General features: G+C 39.0%; 1 protein-coding gene across 6 annotated transcripts in view; it reads left to right on the top strand.

Moving 5' to 3' along the window:
- Nucleotides 1-20,142, top strand: part of LOC127619170 (AP-1 complex subunit sigma-2) — a 33,685-nt gene extending 13,543 nt beyond the window's left edge. The window contains exons 5-7 of one of the 6 annotated variants that reach the window (XM_052091957.1): nt 2,099-2,129; nt 10,718-10,795; nt 12,630-15,934. In XM_052091957.1, coding sequence (XP_051947917.1) covers nt 2,099-2,129; nt 10,718-10,770 — 84 coding nt within the window. In that variant the 3' untranslated portion in view covers nt 10,771-10,795; nt 12,630-15,934. Of the gene's footprint in view, nt 1-2,098; nt 2,130-5,442; nt 5,527-10,717; nt 10,796-12,629; nt 15,937-19,907 lie in introns of those variants that run through there. The other 5 variants (XR_007967538.1, XM_052091960.1, XM_052091959.1 and 2 more) reach the window with 5 other exon arrangements.
- The last annotated feature ends 5,890 nt before the right edge of the window (nt 20,143-26,032 follow it).

The following is a 26,032-nucleotide window of genomic DNA, read 5'->3' as shown; positions in this document are numbered from 1 at the left end:
GTTCCGTTTTGTTCTGTTTTGTGTTCCGTTTTATGTTCCGTTTTGTGTTCCATTTTATGTTCCGTTTTATGTTCCGTTTTGTGTTCCGTTTTGTGTTCCGTTTTGTATTCCGTTTTGTATTCCGTTTTGTGTTCCGTTTGGCGGCTCATTTTAGCTTATCGCTGCCCATTCGGCCCATTTCGGTTCTCCCGATGGCCAGTCCACTCCTGATCGGCCCCAAAGTGAGTCGGCCCACCGGAAAAATGCCCGGTATGTCAGATTACCAGTCCAGCCCTGCCTCCCATCTACCAGTGATGCTTGATTCAACTTCCCACGAAACAGGAGGGGGGCGGGAGATGGGTGTGAAATACGGGAGTGTTGACAGGTATGCCCATGACATATTCTGACTTGACCAATGGTGTATGTCTGGGGGCGGGTCTAAAATTCCAATTGCAATTCTTTTTGGTGCCTCTAGTGGCACAGAAATGACATATTTCACCTTCAAATTAAGTAATGCTGGGAAACTGATGCCAGTCTGTAATTACTGCTGGTATTTCAGGGGCTGCTGCCAGTTGGCACACACATTTCCAATCTCTCTGTTTCTTTCTCTTTATTCTGTTACTGTCATACAGAATTATTTAACACTGTATCTGCTAAATTAATTTTCTTATTCTGTATATATTTGTCTTGTTTTCCTGTAAAAATGTCAAAACTTCCATAAAACAAGAAACATATATTTGAAAAGCAATGCAATTCCTTGAGGAAATAGTTTTATTCAGCTGACAGATTTTAAATAAGAAACCTTATAGGTTTTTAATCACTATACTTTCTATTGTAGTTTAAATTGTTGTGGTTGTTTTACCATATAAATTGCCACGGAAGCTGGTATGGCGTTCAATAAATAACAATTTTGCCTTAAGTGTTTTTGTTTGTGTGTAAGATAATGAAACTATTGTTTTTTAATTACATTTTTAGATTAAAGTTTTTTTTTCATCTTCTTTTAAGCAAAAACCTCACTAAATCCCAACAAAAAAAAATATTTGCCAATGGGAAAAGAAGAATACATTTCATTTAAACTATATCTTTGAAAATATGTCTTAGTTTTATATCTTGTTTTAACCTTGTGTGACAGCATGTCCACATATGTGGATGTTGGATTTAGAAGGGCTTCTATGGACGCAGACCTATAGACAACGTGCCGCTGGAAAGTTTTTTATTGAAACCTGTTTGGTTTTAAAGTTTAGTTTGAGGTGCCGGCTAAACCATCTGTTCATTTATCGCACGTCAGCACGCTGATAAACATGATGTCCACATGTGGACACTGACACATGTTTGTTATATTGAATAACTTTCAAGGGGGGGGTCATTTTGCTTCATTTAAATATGCATTTTATTATATTTGATTTTGTTCAATACGATTCTATTAATTAACATGTAAATGCATTCATTTATATTCACTGAGCATTGAGAATCAACGCGTGCATGCAAAAGCTGGAAAATGTTGCTTTCAGAGGCTTTATATGGAGTTAGGATGAATATAAGGTGCATTTCAAACTGTTCTGAGACCAGTGCAGACAGACAGTACACTGGAGGTTAAGTCGTTCACTAAATAGGGAGCAAGGGAGCATCCTGTAGCTCTCTATGCAGTTAAGTGCGTTCACTCCTAAAATCAACCAAAAGTTCAGTTTCAGGCTGCAGATGATGTTTGGATCACTCAACATGTTTGACAGACACGTGACAATGATCATCAGTACATACAGGGACGGATTAGGACTTGAACAGGCCCCAGGGCCTATTATATCTAAGGGCCCCCCTCCAAAAGTTGTTGATGGGATTTCAAACGGGGGGATCGCCGAACTATATTGCGCAACCTTAAAGGCCATGTTTATTAGGTGCTGCTAGTTACAAATCAGGGAAATGTAAAATGCACACAGCAGTCACGCGGGGGTCTCAGGAGGTCAAAGATGTTCATATATTTCACTGGAAAACAAGACAGAAAACACTGATTCCTAAAATGATATTTTTGCAGTAAACTTTTACACTATTTGACATTTTGTATTTACCTCTCTTGCTTTCCATCTGTCCTTCTTTTGCCCGACTGAACTCTTCTGAAATACAGAATCTAGATTTTCAGATCCGTCTGCTTCCAGGTATGATTTATTGATTATTGATTAGGAATCTCCCTTCAGATGTTAGTGTGTGTAGTCCGCAGTCTCCCTGTAGTGAAGGTTTTTCACATGTCATGAACTTCAACACCTCAACCAAAACCTCCTGGTGAGAATATATTATTCTGATTTGGACAGGAAGTTGATGGCATGTTAAAATCTTCTCAGTCAGAGTAGTTTAACTAGTTACTATAGCATGATTAGTTATGTGGTTAATCTCTCAAAACCTGTGAAGAACATGTGCAGAGTTGTGTTTCACCATATATATTATACCATATCATATACAGTGGGGAGAAAAAGTATGTGAACCCTTTGGAATTAGCCGGTTTTCTGCATGAATTGGTCATAAAATGTGATCTCATCTTCATTAAAGTCACAGTGTGCTTAAGCTAACAACACACAAACAATTATAATCATTCAAGTCTTTATTGAACACGTCCCATTAAACATTCACAGTGCTGTGGGGAAAGTAAGTGAACCCGTAGGCTAATTAGAGTCAGGAGTTTGAAATGAGATGGGAGGTGTGGGTTAGAGCTACTTTGGCTTATAAAAAGCACTCAGACATTTTAGTTAGCTATTCACAAGATGGTCTAAGCACGCTGTGACTTTAATGAAGATGAGACCACATTTAATGACCAATTCATGCAGAAAACCGGCTAATTCCAAAGGGTTCACATACTTTTTCTTGCCGTTGTGTGTGTGTGTATATATATATATATATATATATATATATATATATATATATATATATATATATATATATAGGTTGTGTTTTGTGAGATTCACCTAACTGGTTACTAATGAAAACAAGCAGTTTATTTTTTTTGCTTCAAATTTTGCCCAAGAATGTCTTGACATGAACTCAATGCATCTACAAAAGGGCCTTTGAATGAATGTATGAATTAATGTATGTATGAATGAATGAATATATGAATTAATTAATGTATGTATGAATGAATGTATTAATTAATGTATGAAAGAATGTATGTATGAATGAATGAACGTATGAATTAAATTAATGTATGAATGAATGAAATCTATGTATGAATGTATGAATGAATGAATGAATGAACGAATGAGTGAATGTATGAATTAATGAATGAATGAACGTATGAATTAATGAATTAATGAATGAACGTATGAGTGAATGTATGAATTAATTAATGCATGAACGTATGAATGAATGTATGGATGAATGTATGTATGAATTAATGTATGAATGAATGCATGAATGAATGAACGTATGAATGAATGAATGAATGAACGAACGTATGAATGAATGAATGAATGAATGAACGAACGTATGAATGAATGTATGAATCAATTAATTAATTCATTAATGTATGCATGAACGTATGAATGAATGAACGTATGAATGTATGTATGAATGAATTAGTGAATGAACGTATTAATGAATGTATGAATGAATGTATGAATGTATGAATGAACGTATGAATGTATGAATGAATGAACATATGAACGAACCTATGAATGAATGTATGAATTAATGAAATAATGAATGAATTAATTAATGAGTGAATGATGTGATTGGCTGTCTTTCAGAAGAAACGGTTGAATTAATGCTAGAGTAAGGTTGATGTAGGGATTACTGTAGGTACAGATAAAGGCAAATCGGAGTGGTGGCGGCGTAGTGGACTAAAGCACATAACTGGTAATCAGAAGGTTGCTGGTTCGATCCCCACAGCCACCACCATTGTGTCCTTGAGCAAGGCACCTCCAGGTTGCTCTGGGGGGGATTGTCCCTGTAATAACGGCACTGTAAGTCGCTTTGGATAAAAGCGTCTGCCAAATGCATAAATGTAAATAGACACATTCATTCACTGTCTGTTTAAACACGAGTTTGTGGAGTCTTCAAAGCAGAACAGAGTCCCGGTTTATCATCTCTGACTGGTTCTGACAGACTTTGTCCTGAGGGCCAAATTACAGGCAGACAAAAGAGAAGGAGAGCACAAAGACGTGTTGTCCGCGCTTTAACAGCGAGACGTGACCTAAATGTGCAGTTTACTGACAGAGCAGGAATGGTTTAGCAATGCTAAAGCAATTTAACCAGATTTACTCATCTGTTTAAGTTAAGCTAACAGTGTGAGTTTGATAAACAGTATAGACCGCAGGGATGTTTTCAGCATGCAGTTTGAGCCACACAGGCTGCCGTAGTCTGGACTTGTGGGTTTTTGCCTTCACGTGCTGGTTTGAGGTCACCTCTGGGTTTTATGTTTGGGTTTTAATGAGTCTGAGGGACATAAGACCAGGACAAAAGATCAGTTGTGATGCTCATTAATCTATAGTGAAATGACCTTAATTGACTTTTAATTAACAGTCTTTTATGTGTACAACAGCACCATTTTTGACCAATGAATTTCCATGATTTTCTAGTTGTTTCTGATTTACTGGATGTTTACATTTGAAACAGATTGGGTCATATTTCACCCCAAAATCAGAGCAAATAAATATATATTCACAGCATCCTTGTGCAACCCCATGTACACATACGTGGACGTTGAATTTTGGCTTCGCTATACACAATGCATGATTTCATTTCATTTAAACTGACTGATCTCAGTTCAGAAGACTGTCAGGAAAGGTGTTAAACTTTCGACATACGGAGTCATGTGACAAAACATCATCACAGCGGAGTTTGTCTTTGGGAGAAACAGCAACACAACGACATCTGGTAAGAAACCTCATGCAGTTTCTACATTGAAACCTGTTTGAGTCAAAAGATCAGAGTCTCTAGTTTCATCTGATATGCCATTTTTAAAGTTTTAGCGACGTATGACGAAATGCCACGCTGATAAACACAACGACCACTAATGTGGACAATAGCACTCGGATTTCATTCAAACTCCTGTTTATAGTTACAGTGCATTTTAATATTGAGAATTGTTTTAAGTTTGATTTCAGAGGCTTTATATGGAGTTAGGATGAATATAAGGTGCATTTCAAACTGTTCTGAGACCAGTGCAGACAGACAGCACACTAGAGGTTAAGTCATGCACTAAATAGGGAGCAAGGGAGCATCCTATAGCTCTCTATGCAGTTAAGTGCGTTCACTCCTAAAATCGACCAAAAGTTCAGTTTCAGGCTGCAGATGATGTTTGGATCACTCAACATGTTTGACAGACACGTGACAATGATGATCAGTGCATGGATTTATAGTTTATAATGCGAAATGTTATTTGAACATGGCTGTCAGTGATTGGATGAACCGGATTTGCACAGATTGCCGTCGGTTCGTAGAACCGGCTCGTTTGATTGGCTGGTGTTTCTGTCCATGTAGAGCCAGACTGAAGACTGGGGAGGTTTGGCCAATGAGGAGATCTTATAAGGGACTGGAGTCCCGCCCACCCTGTCTGCCTATTGGTAAATTGCCTGAGCTGGTTGCTGATTGGGCATGATGTAGCTCACTCTCGTCCTGATTGGAGGAGACATGGTGACGTGAGACGGAGCCTTTGAACTTTTCATTCTTTCACTTTTATTTCCAAAACGACACCTGGACGGCACTCACTAAATGAAACATGCAACATACCGTTAAATGTGATGGCGATGTTGCTGGCGATAGTGAAGTGCTTTTTAGAAATGACTACATTTATAAAACACATATTATGCATCTGCAGTGTGAGTCATAAGGCCTAGCATTGATCCAACACAAACACAAGACATATTGCTCCGTCTCACTCGCCCTCCACAATCACACGCTCGTAATGCCGGTTGACCTTTGACATGACGACGCCTGAAACTAACTTGGATGAGAAATGTTCTAACTGCATTTTTATGCTCTCCAGTTTTGCCTGCATAAAGATATTAAACATTCCCGTCTCGGAGGATTGGGAATGGGATTATTTGTGTCAGAGTTTAGGATGAGAGAGAGAGCGTGAGCTCGCATTTTAAGATGTGATCCCTCCGACTCTCTTTCTCTCTCTTTTTTTGAATGTTAATTTCACATTCAGTGACTTTTAAAGGGAGAGTCGACCAAATAAAACACTATTTATTCACCCTCATGTTGTACCAAACCTGTATGACCTTTCTCTTTGATAGAACACAAAAGGAAGTGTTTGACAGAATGTTAAGGACTGAGTGGCTCAGTCACCATCCACTTTTATTGTATGGACAAAAGATGCAATGCAAGTGGATGGTGACTGAGATTAACATTCTGCACAACATCTGCTTTTGTGTTCGTCTGGGTGAGTCTCACAAAACTAGTCAAGAACATGTCCAGGACATCCAAAATAAATCAAATACACTTTATTGATTATACATCACTTTCTATTTAATATAGAAATAAAATGTAGTATTTTTTACTAATATTATAATTATTTTTGCATTGTTTTGTGACATGACAATGAAGCTCATTTTCTCTGATTACTGATTATGACTTTATTTGTATTTCTCTTTATGATTATAAACTGTATTAGATCAATCATCTTTCCTTGCCTACTGTCTCTATATAATAGGCTATTTATAATTATATTCATATATAATTATAAAATGCTAATTAAATATAATATACATGTATTTAGGGCTGTATATGATGTGCATTGTAAAATATTCACTATTTCTACACTGTATAAAAATACAGTAAAAATGAACAACCTGTACATTTTACAGTTTAAAATGGTAATTTACATGCTGGCTCTGTAAAAATAAATAAATAAAAAAAAATAGGTTAAATTTAAAAAAAAATTAAGAAAATAAAATTGATATAAATTTAACTTTTTTTTTTTTTTTTAAAGAAATGTCATAAATGTGATATTAGTCTTCTGAAACTGTAAAAGTCTGTTGTTTACTTTATAATGTATAATGTCGTTAATCACCGTAGCAACTACAGAATGTCACATGATGACTTGAAGTCCACCAGTAGTGTCTCTTCCAGGAGTATTGACCAATAAACATACAGAGACACACAAACACTGAACACCGTCATGTGACACATGTGAGATTTAAATAATACAGTAAACATGAACTAAACTACATCATATATAACACAGAACACGTCAGTGTTCATAACTGATGTTAAAAACAAGATTAAACATAACTATTCCCATCAAATATAATGAAATGTAATTGGGTCACGCAGGGAATTGTGGGATACGCTCGATTACAGTTTTCTACTGTAATTTTAACAATAATTTACTGTACAAAAGTACATGTGCTCTCTTGTTGAACATAATGTACATTTGTACTATTAATTATACAGGAAAATTGCACTTTTTTTACATTTTATTGTAAAAACTACCGTAATGTCTTTTCAAATATATATATATATAAAAATGTACTGTATATTTTACAGTTAATATTCATTAATCAATTGACATTTTATTTCTGCAGCATTTTTACAGTATTTTACTTTTAATATTACTGATATTTGAATATTAATGGTAGTTTTTGTTGTACTTCCTTCAGTTTATGCTCATATAAATAACAAACATTGTAATACAGTCAAGTCATGACCAACATCATGAATATAATGACAATATTAGTTATTTATGTGTAGTAAAAGTCATGGTTTTAAATTAGTAAATTAAGTGTTAAGGTCCGTTGTTTAAAAAAAATATATATATATTTTTATATTTTTTTTTTTTACTTTAAAAATTAACAATTGAATTTGATGTTTTTGTGAATTTGAAATAAGTAAATCTTTAAAAAAAAAATAAAGAGTGTAGTAATAACAGTTTTATTATTATCACCATTGAGAATAAAGACAAAAAACTCCCGACACATTTGGGGGAGAATCTGCTTAAATGTCGTGAAAATGATCATTATTTTCTTTGTTTTTGATCTTTTGGATTTGGGGTTTAAATATGACCTGGACTCGGTTATCATGAGATTCACCCACTGATTTTATGCAGCTTAGTCTTAATATTATTCATGTGATTTCCATATTATAGATAACAGAGACATCGGTCTCCTCTTTACAGTTTAAATGTTGTGTAGCGTTACTATTTATAATAATTAAACCAATTTAGAGCTTTCGGCTTAAACTTCAAACAAATCCCCCCTCTGACTTAATCCCTCCCTATATTTGCTGGGATTTTTTTAACTGAAAGTACACAATCCCTCATTCTGTGTGCCACGGTGCACTGCCGACTAATGAGAGCGCTCGACCTGCGGGAATTATTGGGGAACATTCCTGAAAGAACAGAAGAAATTCCTCACAGACTCTCAAAGCCCCTGCTGTGTGATTCAGATGAATTATAGGGGACAGACGAGACACTGCGGTGCAAAGTGAGAGTGAAGTTAGTTTGAATAAGACTTTGATGAGTAACCTGCGGGATCCAGGAGAGATTTAGCAGTGAGACAGGATGTGATGGTATAGCTTTTGAACAGGCAGTTCACGAAAAGAAGAGCGCTGAATTTGCAGACAAGCAGACAGGTAGATGGATGGATGAATGATAGGTGGATAGAAATATTGATTTCTGGATGGATGGATAAACTGGTGGCCAAAAGTTTGGAATAATGTACAGATTTTGCTGTTTCGGAAGGAAATTGATACTTTAATTCACCAAAGTGGCATTCAACTGATCACAAACTATAGTCAGGACATTAATGATGTAAACAACTGCCCCATAACTATTTGAAAAAAGTCATTTTTGATCAAATGTAGACAGCAGCATCACTCAAACACCTTATCTAAAACTAAACAAGAGGATAAGTACATCAGAGTCTGTAGTTTGAGAAATAGACGCCTCACATGTCCTCCGCTGACAGCTTCATTGAATTCTACCTGCTCAACACCAGTTTCATGTACAACAGTAAAGAGAAGACTCAGGAGTGCATTATGGGAAGAATTGCAAAGATAAAAACACTTTTGAAACAGAAAAAAGAAAAGGTTCGAGTGGGCAAAGAAACAGACATTGGACAACAGATAACTGGAAAAGAGTGTTACGGATCTGAACCCCATTGAGCTTTTGTGGGATCAGTTAGACTGTGAGGTGTGTGAGAAGAGCCTGACAAGACAGTCACATCTATGGCAAGTGCTACAGGAAGTGTGGGGTGAAAGGTCATCTGAGTATCTGGACAAACTGACAGCTAGAATAACAAAGATCTGCAAAGCTGTCGTTGCTGCACGTGGAGGATATTTTGATGAGAACTCTTTGAAGTAGTTTAAGTTTAATTGTTCACGTTATTATTGTCCTGACTATAGTTTGTGATCAGCTGAATGCCACTTTGGTGAATAAAAGTACCAATTTCCTTCCGAAACAGCAAAATCTGAACATTATTCCAAACTTTTGGCCGCCAGTGTGGTGGATGGATGGATAGATGGGAGGAGAGATAGATGATGGATAGATAGGAGGATAGAAAGATATATTATTGGATGGATGGATGGATAGATAGATGATAGACAGGTGGATAGGTAGAACGATTATTGGATGGATGGATGGATGGATGGATGGATAGATAGATAGATAGATATTTGGATGGATTGATGGATGGATAGATAGGTGGATAGATAGATTATTAGATGGATGGATGGATGGATAGATAGGTGGATAGAAAGATGGATGGATGGATGAATGGATGGATAAATAGATAGGTGGATAGATTGATTATTAGATGGATGTATTTATACAGTAGATGGATGGATGGATGGATGGATGGATTGACAGATAGATATATGGATGGATAGATAGGTGGATAGAAAGATGGATGAATAGATTGATGGATGGATGGATTACTGGATAGATGGATAGATAGGTGAATAGATAGATGGATAGATAGGCAAATGGAGGGATGGATGGATGGATGGATGGATAGATAGGTGGATGGATGGCTAGATAGGTGGATGGATGGATAGATAGGTGGATGGATGGATGGATGGATGGATGGATGGATGGATAGATAGGTGGATGGATGGCTAGATAGGTGGATGGATGGATAGATAGGTGGATGGATGGATGGATGGATGGATAGATAGGTGAATGGATGGATGGTTGGATGGATGGATAGATAGGTGAATGTATGGATTGATGGATAGATAGGTGGATGGATGGATGGATGGATGGATGGATAGGTGAATGGATGGATGGATGGATAGATAGGTGGATGGATGAATGGATGGATGGATGGATGGATGATGGATGGATGGATGGATGGATGGATGGATGGATGGATGGATGGATGGATAGGTGAATGGATGGATGGTTGGATGGATGGATGGATAGGTGAATAGGTGGATGGATGGATGGATAGAAAGGTGAATGGATGGATGGATAGATAGGTGGATGGATGGATGGATGGATAGATAGGTGGATGGATGGATGGATGGATGGATGGATGGATAGATAGGTGGATGGATGGATGGATGGATGGATAGATAGATAGGTGAATGGATGGATGGATGGATGGATGGATGGAAAGATACCTTTAATGGAGAAAATTGCAGGTAAGGAAAATTTAATTTAGTTTTGCCTCAAAAGACATGAAATAATGTAGGCTGTGTTCAGGTCAGTTTAAATATAGTTTCCTCCCAGACTACATACTGCTGAAGTGGATAGCAACCGAATGGTAGTTGCCTGATGCTGCCATTTATCTGTTGTAAAATGTCTGTCCTGCAGGTGTTCTGAGTCAGAACGTGTCTCCTGAATCCTCTGGACTATTCCAGAGTTAAACCGGCTCAGGTGAACATGATTCAGGTGTGTGAAAGGATTTCGTTTTGTCTGTAGAGTCGTTTCACTGTTGTTACTGTAGCTGTTGTAAAATGGTGGTTATATGACCAGTTTATGTAGATGTAATGAATTATTCACATTTATTCAGTGTTTGTGTTTCTATCTTTGTGTACATAGAGGCTGATTTGTGTTAGAACCCATTTGTTGTATGTGTTTGTTTCTTTGTTTCCTGAAAGATTTCAGCCAATCAGTTTACATCCAAACTGAAAATGTATTGATAATGCTAAATAATGTCTGTTAATGTGGATTTAATACAACACTGTAGATTCCACTGAAGGTTGTAGCCTCAAGTGAAGTTGAGCGGCTTCTGATGGTCAGGTGGTGTAAATACAGCTGCTTTAGTGAAATACTCTAAGAGCTTGTAGAAAAAACAGACCACATTACAGACAGTTATGGTATTGCTAATATACTTACAAAAATGGACCATGTTTTTAGTCATTTACCATGTTTTTGGACGTGTTCCATAGACATATCATGGAATTATCTGAGTGCCATGTAAATCCCATTGTACATGAATATGGTCATCTTTCCGTACCATGGTAATACCATCTGATACCACCACTCTACTAAAATCACAGTATACTTTTTTAATAGGATCGAAAAACCACAAGGGCCCATTCTTTGAGGCAAACATTAATAATTCAGCATATCAACAGTGCTTTCTGGATTCTCTCACTAGAGGTGAGAGAATCAAAGACCATCCAAAATTGTTATTCTTGTACCAGAGATCAGCAGAAAGTCAGCTGGTGTCTGGTGCAGTCTGAGATTTTGCTTGGGTCTTAGTCTTCCAAAACCAGCCTGATCCCATGGAAATGACGCGACTGTGGCGACATTTTTGTGAAATGATTTTATGTGGTTGATTACACGTATCCCAGCAGTTGCAAGGTGAAATGTCCACTGTGTGGTGCTAAAAACGAGTAGAATTTCTCCCAAACAGATGTTTTAAATCAACAAAGCCGACCTCCGTACCCTAAACCTAAACCTAACTGATAGTGTCTGAAAAAGCAAACGTGAGATGAAAAACACAGTTGCGTCATTTTGTGGTGCATCTATGACACTTTCGGCTGAACCCCGGTCCTTTACATCACAAGTGCAACGCTTTATCAGTTGAGCTACCCCGCCATTTTTATTTGATAGCAGTTTAATACTTTTACTGCACGACTTATTTTTACATTTGCATTACACAACCAACTACATTAAAAGCTTGTATCAGTGCATTTAAATCACGCGATAGCTCAACTACTAGAGTTTTGCACTTGTGATTTAAATGTCCGAAGTACGAGTCCTGAAGAACCACAAAATGACGTGAATCGCGTTTTTCATCTCACATTTGGTTTTTATGACACTATTGGTTAGGTTTAGGTTCAAGGTTTAGGGTAGGGAGGTCGGATTTAAAACTTGAGCGAACATTAACCTTAAAACCCTCATCTGTGTGGGACAATATTTAACTCGCTACTAGCGCCACTTAGTGGACATTTCAGCTCAGAACTGCAGCGATACGTGTAATGAACCGCATAATATAATTTGGGAAAAATGTCGCCACAGTCACGTTTCTTTTCTCATGAGATCGTGCTCAAAGAGAATGCAGTTATATATATAAAACTATGTTACAGCCACATTGTGTCCTGTTTATTGCTCTTTCAGTCCTGTTGTTGCCTGTTTTCCATTGCACGTTGTCTTGCATCCTGCACTGTGCATGTGTGTATCTCTCACAGTTGTGTGATGCTGTTGCCTGCACTGTTTTCAGTGTGTGTGTGTGTGTGTGTGTGTGTGTGTGTGTGTGTGTGTGTTTCTCCTTCAGCCACGACATGAATACTTTAACGTGCCTGTGTACTGATTGGCTGTCGCAGCTGTTGGTTGCTGTCCGTACTGCATGCTGAGCCCCGCCCCATGCATGACTTGCCTGCTGGCTCCGCCTCTCTCTCTACCACCGTCCAATCAAAGAGCTGCATCTTGGGGCACCCTGTGTTCACTGCATACACCTCTCTCTCTCTCTCATTATATATTATTTATCTTTGGGGCTGTGTGATATCTGTGTGTTTAAAGGAATAGTTCACCCAAAAATAAAAATTCTGTCATCATGTACTCATATAATTTAGTGTGTCCAAGCTGTTCTTTTCCTTACAATGAAAGTGGATGGTGATTTTTTACTGCCAAACTCTAAAAATGACAAAAAAATATTATAAAAGTAGTCCAAAAGTCTTCAGAAGTCATACAATAGTTCTATGTGAGAAAGAGACCGTTTAATCATTTTTTAATGAACTATTCCTTTTAAAGCTCGCTAATGGACATTATTGCAAATTCTTTCATTTCAGCACTTCATCTATTTAGTTTGCCATGAAGACATTTTGTCTTTGTTTAAAACTGTTTTTTAAGTGTATGAGTCATTTTGATATTTTTAATCGAAATTATCTCAAATAAAAAAATGTCTAAGTGGTGTCACCGTCCAGAGAAATTACTAAAATATAAATATATCAATACATTTTAAAATATTATTATTTAAAAAACACTTGTCCACCAAATCAAATCAAAGTCGGGTGTTGTAGGGTGAAGGATTTCTGTGACATCATTATTTGGCATTGTTATGAATGATGTGTTTATTTCTTGAGGTCATCTGGACCCTCACAATCACAGCATGCAAGATCAACGGTTCGCTGGTTGATAAATGTAGTAAATGATGTTCTGTGCTGATTTCTTTTGCTATATTTAGTGGAAAGTGTTTCGTGTGTACATACTCACATACTGTGACCCCAAAAGGCTTTTGAACACTCAAGTCTTTGTTATCAAAATCACTCGTTTTTGGAGCTTCTGGATTTCTGACGTCAATAAAGACGTTTTACACTAGAAAGCCTTTTGCACATCAATGTTCATTGTTATATTTATGAATAGATTTTGGTCTATAATTATAGAATTATATTTTAAAAACAAATCAATATTGGCGTTTCATTGCACAGTAAATGTTATGAATCTACCCATGAAAATATTATCTGTGGTTTGAAATTCGCAAGGCTGATTTGAATGTTAATTATTGTGCGTTTTGTAATGCAATAGAAATAAACGAATCAAATGTACAATTAAACGTGACCTGTGACTTTAAATGTTCTTTTTACAGTTTGAATCTAATGAAACTTGGCAAGAACATATCCTGGTCATTTTTGGCCCAAAAATCAAAATATAGAAATAAATGTGGTTTTGATTAAAGAAAATGAAACTTACAGTGGCAAGAAAAGTATTTGAACCAGTTAACCAGTTTCAATTATTCATTCAATCTTTATCTGTCTTTTTTACCTCCTTGATCATTCTGCATGTGCCCTTTGAGTCGTCTTGGCTGGACGGCCACTTCTAGTGAGAGTACCCACAGTACTAAATCATCTCCATATATAGACAGTTTGTCTTACTGTGGACAGATGAATATCTAAACTCTTCAAGATAACTTTGTAACCCTTTCCAGCTTAATGCAAAGCAACAATTCTTGATCAGAGGTTTTCTGAGATCTCTTTTTTTGTGAGGCATGGTCAACATCAACAGATGTTTCTTGTGAATATCAAACTCAAAATGTTTGAGTGCTTTTTATAAGTCAAAGTATCTCTAACCCACACCTCCGATCTCATTTCATTGATTGGATGCCAGGTTTGCCAACTCCTGACTCAAATTAGCATTTTTTGTCATCTTTAGCCTATGGGGTTCACTTACTTTTTCCCCACAGCACTGTGAATGTTTAATAGAACGTGTTCAATAAAGACTTGAATGATTAGAATTGTTTGTGTGTTGTTAGATTAAGCACACTGTGACTTTGATGAAGATGAGGTCACATTTTATGACCAATTAATGCAGAAGCCCGGCTAATTCCAAAGGGTTCACATACTTTTTCTTGCCACTGTATTTTTATGACCATTAAGATTTTTTTTTTTGGTATTTTCATGGAAATTAAGCACATGTTTCAATGCCTTTAATTTATGTTGATAGTTAATTTAGATGAAAAATTACTGTAATAAAAAACTATTTGTTGTATCGCCTTTATACTGACCTTTGGATATCATTGTATTAGCCTAATGATAATCTAATCCGTGATAGAAGTGGGAATTAGCCAGACACATTAAGTTTATCAGAATTTGCCAAAAATGCTAACATTTCTTTTCTTCTTTTATTTTGATAATGGGTGAAATATGACCCAGATGTGTTTTTGTGAGATTCACTCAGAGGAAATCTTGAACACAGTTGAACTGAATGAAATTAGTGTTTGTGTTATTTCCTGTGACCACTCAAGTTCATTTTTGCTCTTCCTGCCCGTCAGCAGTGGAGAAGAGAGCATCCTCTGGCTCGACACAAGGGGGTGAAACACTAATTGAGTTTTAATTCAGATGAGAATGATAACAGCTCATTACGCATGAACGATTCAAGACTCTTGAAGAGAAGCAAATGTTAAATATCTGTCTATACAGCACTGAGCTGAGCAGTCTTTAAAGATTACCCTGCATTAAAGATTACAGGGCCAACTTGCCTGGAGCTGGAAAAGGATTTGTGCTCATTATGTGTCATTATCTTTTGTTTTCCTGTAAAAAATCTCATTTGGTAACTTTGGAGAGCAGGGTTTTGGAAAGAAGGGCGTGGCTAATCCAATGGCTTAGTTTGTTGGAATTCTAGAACGGCTAATCGCTTACAGCACCTTTAAGCCTCAATAATTCGCTGCAACTACAACACTATGAGAATGTGCAAAAGTTTGCCATTTACACAGTCTAGTGATGTCACAGAGACCATTGAGATATCTCACATGACTTATTTCAGTGATATCTTTCAAGAAGTAAAATTCTTTGCATACATTTCCATGACAAAATTGCTCAGCACCTTTAAGTTTAATTTCCTCACCCCATGTAGCAAGTTGATGTTTTTTCCATCAACTTATTTTAAGCATAAACTTTATTTAAATATAAATTTTAATAATGTATTAGGATAGGATAGCCAAAATATTCTATTTTGAAAATTAAATATATATCAAGTCAATTTAGTAAATAATAGTAGATTATCACTCCAAGTAGATGTCATCGGAAATCAAATGCATTGTAAATCCAGTTTAATATTGAGTGTAACAGGTTTGTTCAATAAAACTCTTTTAGTCACAAACTATTTTCCACATTTGGGTTCATAAGTTGCTATGTGGTTCTTTGGAGATTATAAAACCTACTGATGTTTCTGATGACCTGATGTTTTGGTTTCTGGGTTTTTCTAAAGAACTAGAGAATATAAAGTCTTTGTGGAATGTAAATGGTTCTCCAATGACATCACAATGTAGAACCTTTATTTTAAAATGAAAGCTTACATTTAATTAAGCTTTTTTAGCCATTTATGCACTTTAATCTCTTGTTTTTTCTTCTGTTGTTCATGCTGTTCAGGATGCCAAAGTAAGTAACTCTCTATGTGTGTGTGTGTGTGTGTGTGTGTGTGTGTGTGTGTGTGTGTGTGTGTGTGTGTGTGTGTGTGTGTTTAGCTCATCTCATCTCCCTGTGCTTCATTTAAACCTGCTGCGCCCAGAGGGGTGACACCGACCAACACGCCAATGCAAAATCCTAAACAATGTAATAACGTACAGCACACAGTTGTGAAAGCAGTCGCATGGAAAAAACTCATGCATGTGATTTACAAGTTGGGAAAAGTTGTTTCCTATCTGTCACTCACTCGATGTTGTGTTGATGTAGTGACACTAGGGGTCGCCCTTGGGAGCCCCAAACACCTGTGATCTTTGAGAAAAGGCAAATGGGAATAGTCGAGTGGAATTTGCATGCCACTCCCCCGGACATACAGGTATTTTACTGCCCAGACCCGGTCTCTGAGCTCTCTCTACCCTCGATATCGGGGCTGCCAGGGGGGACTTGGCGATTCCCCAGGTGGATGAGGCGGTTGCGGTGCACCTGTGCCATCTAGCGGAACCGTCCGAGACTCTCATCCAAGGCCCGTATGTTTACATCATCACTGCAGGAGCTGCGCTTGGTGACCGATCTCGCCCTCTGTGCGACGAAGGTCACAGCGTAGTCTATCAGGCAGGCGATTCCCACCATGGTGGTCTAGGAGTGTCACATTTGACACCCCATCTCCCAGGTTGGCCTATTCGGTGACACCGTATGAACCAATTCTCAGTGGTTAAAAAGCAGACGGAGGCCATACAACACATCCTGACCCAGGGTGACTCAAGTTCCTGCACCCCGTCTGCTTGTTGCCAAGGGTATCCCCCTTCGACCGCAACACCAGCTCCGCCCCAGTAGGCCGGCCCCAGAGTGGAGCCACCCTCAGAAAGTAGACACCACCCATCTCACGGCCAGCAGCCAAGAACACAAGAAAGGCTTCAAAGTGCCCCTGAGACGGGCAACCCAGCGAGCCAGGAACCCGTTGCACAGGAGCTGGTAAGCAGACCACTCCAGCCCCCGGCCAGGTGGAAAATTATTATTTACCTTTTCTGTTGATTTCTGGCTTAGATCGCGCCCCCAAACCCGTCACGGTGGCTGATCAGGACCGTCCAACCCAGCTACGCGAATCAGTTCGCCAGACACCTGCCCAGGTTTCTGCATCACCTCGGGTTGATGCATATGAGACTGCTTCAGCACTGGCTTCAGACTCAAGTCCCAAGATGGGCATGCCGCCATGGGGCACACTGTGTGCTCAAAACACCAGTCTGCCGCTGTCTGTTCAGCCCTTGGACCGACCTAGCGTTTCTACGGGCAGGGGTTCCCCTAGAACAGGTCTCCAGGTGCATTGTGGTTACAACGGATGCCACCAAGCACTGTTGGGGCACCGTGTGCAATGAGCGCGCACTCGCCAGTTCTTGGACTGGCCCGCAACTGTGCTGGCACATCAACTGGATCGAGTTGCTGGCAGTGTTGCTTGCCCTGTGGAGGCTTCAACCATTGATCCAGGGCAAGCACATGTTGGTCCGGACGGACAACACAGCAACAGTGCGTACATCAACCGCCAAGGCAGCATGCACTCTCGTCGCATGTCGCAACTCACCCGCCGTCTCCTCTCGAGTCAGCAACAGCTCAAGTCGTTGCGAGCCACTCACATCCCAGGCACCTGTTCACTTCCAGGGAATCCTTCCAATGCCTGCTCTGGTATTCTCTGACCGAGGCTCCCCTCGCCACAGATGCGCTGGAACACAGCTGGCCCCTTGGGCTGCGCAAGTATGCGTTTCCCCCAGTGAGCCTACTTGCACAGACGTTGTGCAAGGTCAGGGAGGACAAGGAACAGGTTTTACTAGTAGCACCCTACTGGCCCACCCAGACTTGGTTCTCAGACCTCACACTCTCGACAGCCCCTCCCTGGTGAATTCCCCTGAGGAAGGACCTTCTTTCTCAAGGATGGGGCACCATCTGGCACCCACGACCACACATGTGCTGGTTTTCCGTAGGTAACCCCATGTGATGTATAACGATTTAGTTTCTTTAGGGAGAAAAAAGGAGTAGAGGCCACGGCTGGGCCAGCCGGTCCCTATTTTTGGGGCATTTGACTGGTCCCCGAGGTGCAGGGGACCGTATGATACCTGTAAGAGCATTGGGGGTGGTTAAGTGACTGGCTACAAGGCACACAAAAGTCTGCCCATTTCGCACCGCCAGTCCGCGTAACACAGTTCAGTTAGGCATGCCGTTTTGTATAGGGACTTCTAGTGTCACTACATCGACACAACGTCGAGTGAATGACAGATAGGGAATGTCCTGGTTACTTTCATAACCTCCATTCCCTGATGAAGGGAATGAGACGTTATGTCCCTCCTGCCACATCATTGAACTACCCTCTGAAATGGCCAGTACCTTGTCTCGTCTCCTCAGCACAAAACCTGAATGAGTGGTTGCAAGCCAGCTCCTTTTATGCCTGTATGTCCAGGGGAGTGGCATGCAAAATCCACTCGCCAATTCCCATTGGCATTTTCTCAAAGATCAGAGGTGTTTGGGGCTCCCAAGTGTGACCCCCTAGTGTCACTACATCGACACAACGTCTCGCTCCCTCCATCAGGGAATGGAGAGTACGAAAGTAACAGGACGTTATCAGGTGTCACCTCTTGGCCAGTAAACAAAACACTTAAAACACGGCTTGGTTTCGTGTGGCATCATGTCTGTCTTGTCAAGTCAATTTTAGTGTTTGTGTTTGTTTTGATATATATTTTATTCTAAGAGGAAAGAAAAAACATTGGGAAATAGAGTTTTTAAATTAAAATATGTTCGCATAAAGACTGACAACAGTACAGGATCACTGTGTGGTTAAACTTAAATCCTGAAGTTGTTAGATTAAGCACAATGTGTTCATCTATACTTGTGAATTTGATGAAAATTAGATCACATTTTATGACCAATTAATGCAGAAAACCAGCTAATTCCAAAGGGTTCACATACTTTTTCTTGCCACTGTGTATAGTGTTTGCTGGTAAATTTTGGGCCTATATAACAAAAACAAACCCAAAATTTGGATTATTTACTATTTGTTGGTAACATTAGATCCAACAAACCAAACAGTTGGGTTATTTAGTGTTTGCTGCTAAATGTTGTAAAGTAAATAAAACAAACATTTGGAACATTTAGTGTTTGCTTGTCTATATAACATAAATAAGCCATTATTTTATCTTCTGGAAAAAACTACACCTCTTTAACAAAAACAAACCAATGATTTGGTTGATTGCTTGCATTTAAATGTTAGGTTTATATAATAAAAACAACCCTAACTATATATATATCAGCAGTTACAGATATACTCAAACCAGCCCATCTGGCACCAACAATCATGGCACGGTTGAAATCACTGAGATCAAAGTTTCCCCCCATTCTGATGGTTGATGTGAACATTAACTGAAGCTCCTGACCCGTATCTGAATGATTTTATGCACTGCACTGCTGCCACATGATTGGCTGATTAGACGATCGCATGAATAAGTAGATGTACAGGTGTTCCTAATAAATTGGATGGTGAGTGTAAATATATATTGGATTAGGATTGGGTGTGTGTATATATATATACTGTATATACTGCTGTTACATGTTGAACTAAAACAAACCCATCATTTGAAGTGTAATAAGGGAAAATGTTCATTTCACTCTCACAGGAAGCAGAGACTCCCCGCAGCGTCCTAGAGGAGATTGGACTCACATAAACACTCTGAAACATCTCTCCCAAACCCACATGCCTGTCCGCTTAAATATGTAGCACACACAAACATGCACTACTATGTGTTTTAACTGGTCATCTCACATTTGTACTTATTCTGCAAGTTTAATACAACACACACACATTTTGCACAGAACAGATTCAATTGTGATATTTCTTCCTCCACATTAGTAAAAGTCATTGTTTCTAATAACTGCATTCTGTCTAACACACACTGTGCTGATGTGGTTTATGAACTATACATGATTATTTCATCATTGGGTTTAATGTCATATATCCCTGCTGTTTACACACTACACGGGAATCTGAGAGAAACTCGATAAATGATAAAAGATAAATCTTTTGAGACATCACATATGAACACATAAAAAATAGAGGTAAAATGCTATTAAAAAGGGATTTATTCACAAACCAAAGAGTGCTTTTTCCTTTTTGTGTGTTAGATTTTAGGTTCTTACTGGTAAACATCAGCACAATGCATCTGTAAAGCCCGAAACATAATCTGGTCAAGTGTTTCCCAGCGGCACACTTTTTACCACTTCAAAATGCTACGGCACACCACTATCCCAGATAGGCCAAACATCATCAATATTTTTCCTTTTCAAGAATTTGTCCATGTTTTCTGTCCGTCTGTAGCGCGTTTACTTGTAATGTTTGAAATTCGGCTATGCAAAAAAAATGTTTTTAAATAAGTCACAGTTGGCAAGAGCACTAAATGAGTGATGAAAAAACAACAGATTTGCTTCTTTTCTAATTTGTAGATTTGTTCATGCAATGCCACATCAAATTACAGGGATGCAAACTCACTGAGGGGTGAAAAAGATGAGAATCACTGGTCCATGAAAATATTTTCTGGGGATATTTATTTTTAAAGAATAAGCTAAAAGCACCAATTCCAGCTATTTTAGTAATTCAAGTTTATTCAAGTTTACAATTGTGCAGAATTAGCTGCAAAATAAAGAGTATTTTGGCGAGGCTTCTGTTTCACAAATTTGTTCAATTTTATGAACTGATTAGTTCAGTGACCCCTTCTGGAAATGTCACTAGGTGGCGACAAATGAGCGTCATGTGCAATGAGTGAGTCAGTGAATCATTCTGAGTCGTTCATGACCAAAATCTACCAAGAGACTTTATAGCGTTTAATTATTAAAAGAACAAAGCAGAGCTATAGTCATCCTTCAGTCTGAGCATTATTCTTCATCCAAAACACAACAATAATAATCTAATAATAGTGAGTTTCAATAACGTCCTTCTCCTTTATTAAAACTTGCATGGCTACAATTATAAACACAAAGCAGATCTACGGTGTCATTTTCCTACAGTATTTAAAATGCTGAGCATGACTTTTATCAGAAAAGACCACAGTAATAGACAAATAATAATAATTTTGAGTTTCAATAGTGTTCTTTTGTCATTGTAAAGCACATTTCACATGAGTTGAGTCGAGGAGTTGGTCAAGCGCCGCATTGCCCTCCACATGACAAGTGTTGCAGAAAGCATCACAGAGGGCCGATTTTACTAGTTTGCCACTGAAAAAAGTGGGAGGTGTGCACAATAAACATTGAAAACAAGCTTGCAGTTGCTTTGATAGCAGAAAGTAATAAAAGGACTTGTTTATGTTTAGGTCGAAGCGTTTTCATGGTGAATTTAAATGAGTTCAATAACTGGGGTCTCTGATATTCGTAAACGATAAGGTAATATTTAATTAAAAGAAATTATGAGACATTCAATGTCTCTTCACAAATCTGGACAGTTTTTCAATATTTCTTGTTGCTTAGTAATCTCAAAGACATTATTGGTGAAGCAAAAACGTGTGTGTGAAAAACACTTTGGTGTGAAGTCACTTCATAGACTTCAATGTATTCTGCAGCGCTGACGCGAGTCATGTGATGATCCTTTACGCGTACAAATATCACTCACTTCATAGACTTCAATGTATTCTGCAGCACTGACACGAGTCATGTGATGACCCTTTACTCGTATAAATATCACTCACTTCATACACTTCAATGTATTCTGCAGTGCTGACACGAGTCATGTGATGACCCTTTACGCGTATAAATATCACTCACTTCATAGACTTCAATGTATTCTGCAGTGCTGACACGAGTCATGTGATGACCCTTTACGCGTATAAATATCACTCACTTCATAGACTTCAATGTATTCTGCAGTGCTGACACGAGTCATGTGATGACCCTTTACGCGTATAAATATCACTCGCTTCATAGACTTCAATGTATTCTGCAGCACTGACACGAGTCATGTGATGACCCCTTTACACGTATAAACATCACTCACTTCATAGACTTCAATGTATTCTGCAGCTCTGACGCGAGTCATGTGATGACCCTTTACTCATATAAATATCACTCACTTCATAGACTTCAATGTATTCTGCAGCGCTGACACGAGTCATGTGATGACCCTTTACACGTATAAATATCACTCACTTCATAGACTTCAATGTATTCTGCAGCGCTGACGCGAGTCATGTGATGACCCTTTACACGTATAAATATCACTCACTTCATAGACTTCAGTGTATTCTGCAGCGCTGACACGAGTCATGTGATGACCCTTTACACGTATAAATATCACTCACTTCATAGACTTCAATGTATTCTGCAGAGCTGACGCGAGTCATGTGATGACCCTTTACGCGTATAAATATCACTCACTTCATAGACTTCAGTGTATTCTGCAGCGCTGACACGAGTCATGTGATGACCCTTTACGCGTATAAATATCACTCCCTTCATAGTCTTCAATGTATTCTGCAGCGCTGACACGAGTCATGTGATGACCCTTTACACGTATAAATATCACTCACTTCATAGACTTCAGTGTATTCTGCAGCTCTGACGCGAGTCATGTGATGACCCTTTACACATATAAATATCACTCACTTCATAGACTTCAGTGTATTCTGCAGCTCTGACGCGAGTCATGTGATGACCCTTTACTCATATAAATATCACTCACTTCATAGACTTCAATGTATTCTGCAGCGCTGACACGAGTCATGTGATGACCCTTTACACGTATAAATATCACTCACTTCATAGACTTCAGTGTATTCTGCAGCTCTGACGCGAGTCATGTGATGACCCTTTACACGTATAAATATCACTCACTTCATAGACTTCAGTGTATTCTGCAGCTCTGACGCGAGTCATGTGATGACCCTTTACACATATAAATATCACTCACTTCATAGACTTCAGTGTATTCTGCAGCTCTGACGCGAGTCATGTGATGACCCTTTACACGTATAAATATCACTCACTTTATAGACTTCAATGTATTCTGCAGCACTGACACGAGTCATGTGATGACCCTTTAACTCTATAAATATCACTCACATTAATCATTAATCATTGATCTTCACAATCATAAAAGTGACCAAATATGGTTTCAAAACGGTGAATTCTCCGAAAGGTGAGGAGTTTGTTTCCCTGAAATATAAATTTTTTTTCATGCATTTATTTATTTTGTGGAATTTGATCATTTTCCACGGCACACCTGACAGTCTTTCAAGGCACACTAGTGTGGCACGGCACAGTGGTTGGGAAACACGGATCTACGCAATGTGTGAACATTTCTAGCTACTGTACTCAAACTTACTTTCACACATTGTCGGATTCCAACATGTATCAGAATACAACCCGTAACACAACACAATTATGTGTTGGCACAAGGGTCGCTATCGCAAACATTAGCTTAACATTCTTCTTCTACTGTCAGTTTTCTATTTCTGGAACACTATTGCCCCCTTGAGTTTGTTACTGGTACTGTAAAGCAACACCATATTCTAGAAATGTGTTCATAAATCATTGACATTTGTGTACTTGCATAGAATTTGTTTCTACTCTAAATCTGCATTTAATCCACTAACCTGAACAACCTCACTGATAATCCACTGTGTAATAAAGGCAACTAACATTTGACCACTGTTACATTCACTGTATTACTACACACAAGTCATACAATGTAACGAAATTACAATTTATGTCTCGGCAAAGTAATATTTCACAAAACTTCTCGGTCAGAATTTATTCTGATGTTTTATCATGCCAGTATTGTTATATTGTATTTCTGTTAAAGTGCATGCTGTTCCACTATAAACAAGTATTTAGCATGCGTGCAATGACTAGAAGTTTTTTACATGTATGGTGTGTTTAACACAAGTGTAAAGTGTGCCTGTACAGATATGTTACCTACAGTAGCAGTTAGGTTGTTTGTTTTCCTTGATGATACATGATGTAGTAACAGCCAATGTACAGAAATAACATCACACACAGTATTCTGTGATCAACTCTAAATATTACATCCAAAAGACCATGATGTAATCATGTTTACAAGTGTCTGTCCCGCTCTGGTGAGACGCTTTGTGTTGTCAGAATGAAATAAAGTGTTTGCTGAAAATGGAATACATTTGTTTACAGTTATAATTGGTTTCTCTCTATTTGGCCTGTTGTAAAAGATCAATGTCTTTTAAAAAGGAATTACCAATCTTTGAAATGTTTATCACTGTATAATGTGTACTGTCTAACAAACAATTTTTGAAATGCAGTAGGCTGTATTAGGTGCGCAGCCTACTGTGCAGTAAGTAGTATGCTAGTATGTAATGATGAGGGTCTTGTGAGTAGGAGTTTAGAACCCAAATGCAGCACATTTATTAAGTAAATGAAAATTAAAAGCCATAAATGTCAAAATGAAAGGAGAGCTGAGCTAAGCTAACAAAAAATTTCACCAAACTACAAGACATCAAATAATGCAAGACAAATGACAGGGAAAACATAAGAGAACATACACAGAGAACAGAGGCACAACAAAAACCAAACTTCAAACTAAAAGTCTTAAACCTCCTAACAATCTCTAGGGGCTGCTAGGGAAAATGTCCCACATATTACAGAGCCATGAGTGACTCCAGGGGCAGGGCCATGAGTGACTCAAGGGGCAGGGCCATAAGCGACTACTCCAGGGGCAAGGCCATGAGTGACTCGAGGGGCAGGGCCATGAGTGACTCGAGGGGCAGAGCCATGGAAGACTCAGAGGCCATCGGGGCTGGACAGGCTCGTCAACTGCCTCAGTGCCTGGAGTGCTGGCAGCAACAGGGGAATTGCCTCCGTGGCCGGGCATACAGGCTGCAACAGGTACACGACCTCTATGGCCGTAGGCGCTGGCAGCGACTGGGGAGCAGAAGCCCTTCTGCTCCTCCTCCTCTTCTTCCGGACGGCCGGGAGCACTGCTGTGGACATGGCCTTTGTGGCCAAGGACGGTGGCACTGGGATGGACAAGGCTTCAGATGCTAGCTCTGGGACAGACGAGGCTTCAGGCACTGGCTCTGGCTCTGGGAGGTATGAGGCTTCAGGCGCTGACTCTGGGACAGACGAGGCTTCAGGAATTTGCTCGTTGACCTTGGCAGGCATGGGCACTGGCTCGTTGACCATGGCGGACATGACGGGGAGCACAGACATGGTGGCCACCAAGGGAGAGATGACATCCTTATCCTCCACTCTTACAGTTAATAGCGAACCACTGAGCAACAGGGCATAGTCGATGTATTGTGCCAGAATTAGAGGAACTCCACCACAGGGCAGCATGGAGAACAGAGGCTCATTTACTACCGCATGAAAAGTCCTTATGTGCCACATCACTCAAATCTACTTTGCAAGACCAGGTGCTTAAGCCCTCCACATAATCCTCAAGTGGACAATTCCCTTGGCGAAGATGTATAAGCAGGAGTGGTGGTGGTGTAGTGGGCTAAAGAACATAACTGTTAATCAGAAGGTCGCTGGTTCAGCCAGGCACTTGAGCAAGGCACTTAACTCCAGGTTGCTCCGGGGGGATTGTCCCTGTAATAAGTGCACTGTAAGTCGCTTTGGATAAAAGCGTCTGCCAAATGCATAAATGTAAATGTAAATAAGCCCTACTGCTGGGTTCACTATGGGTCTTGCATATTGTAATGATGAGGGTCTGGCGAGCATTTAGTAAGTAAATGAAAGCCATAAAGGTCAAAACAAAACGAGAGCTGAGCTAAGCAAACAAAAACTAAGC

The sequence above is a fragment of the Xyrauchen texanus genome, chromosome 25 (genome assembly GCF_025860055.1).
Source record: "Xyrauchen texanus isolate HMW12.3.18 chromosome 25, RBS_HiC_50CHRs, whole genome shotgun sequence".
NCBI classification, from domain to species: Eukaryota; Metazoa; Chordata; class Actinopteri; order Cypriniformes; family Catostomidae; genus Xyrauchen; species Xyrauchen texanus.
The sequence above is the reverse complement of the archived record's forward strand: the minus strand, read 5'-3'. Positions and strand labels throughout refer to the sequence as shown.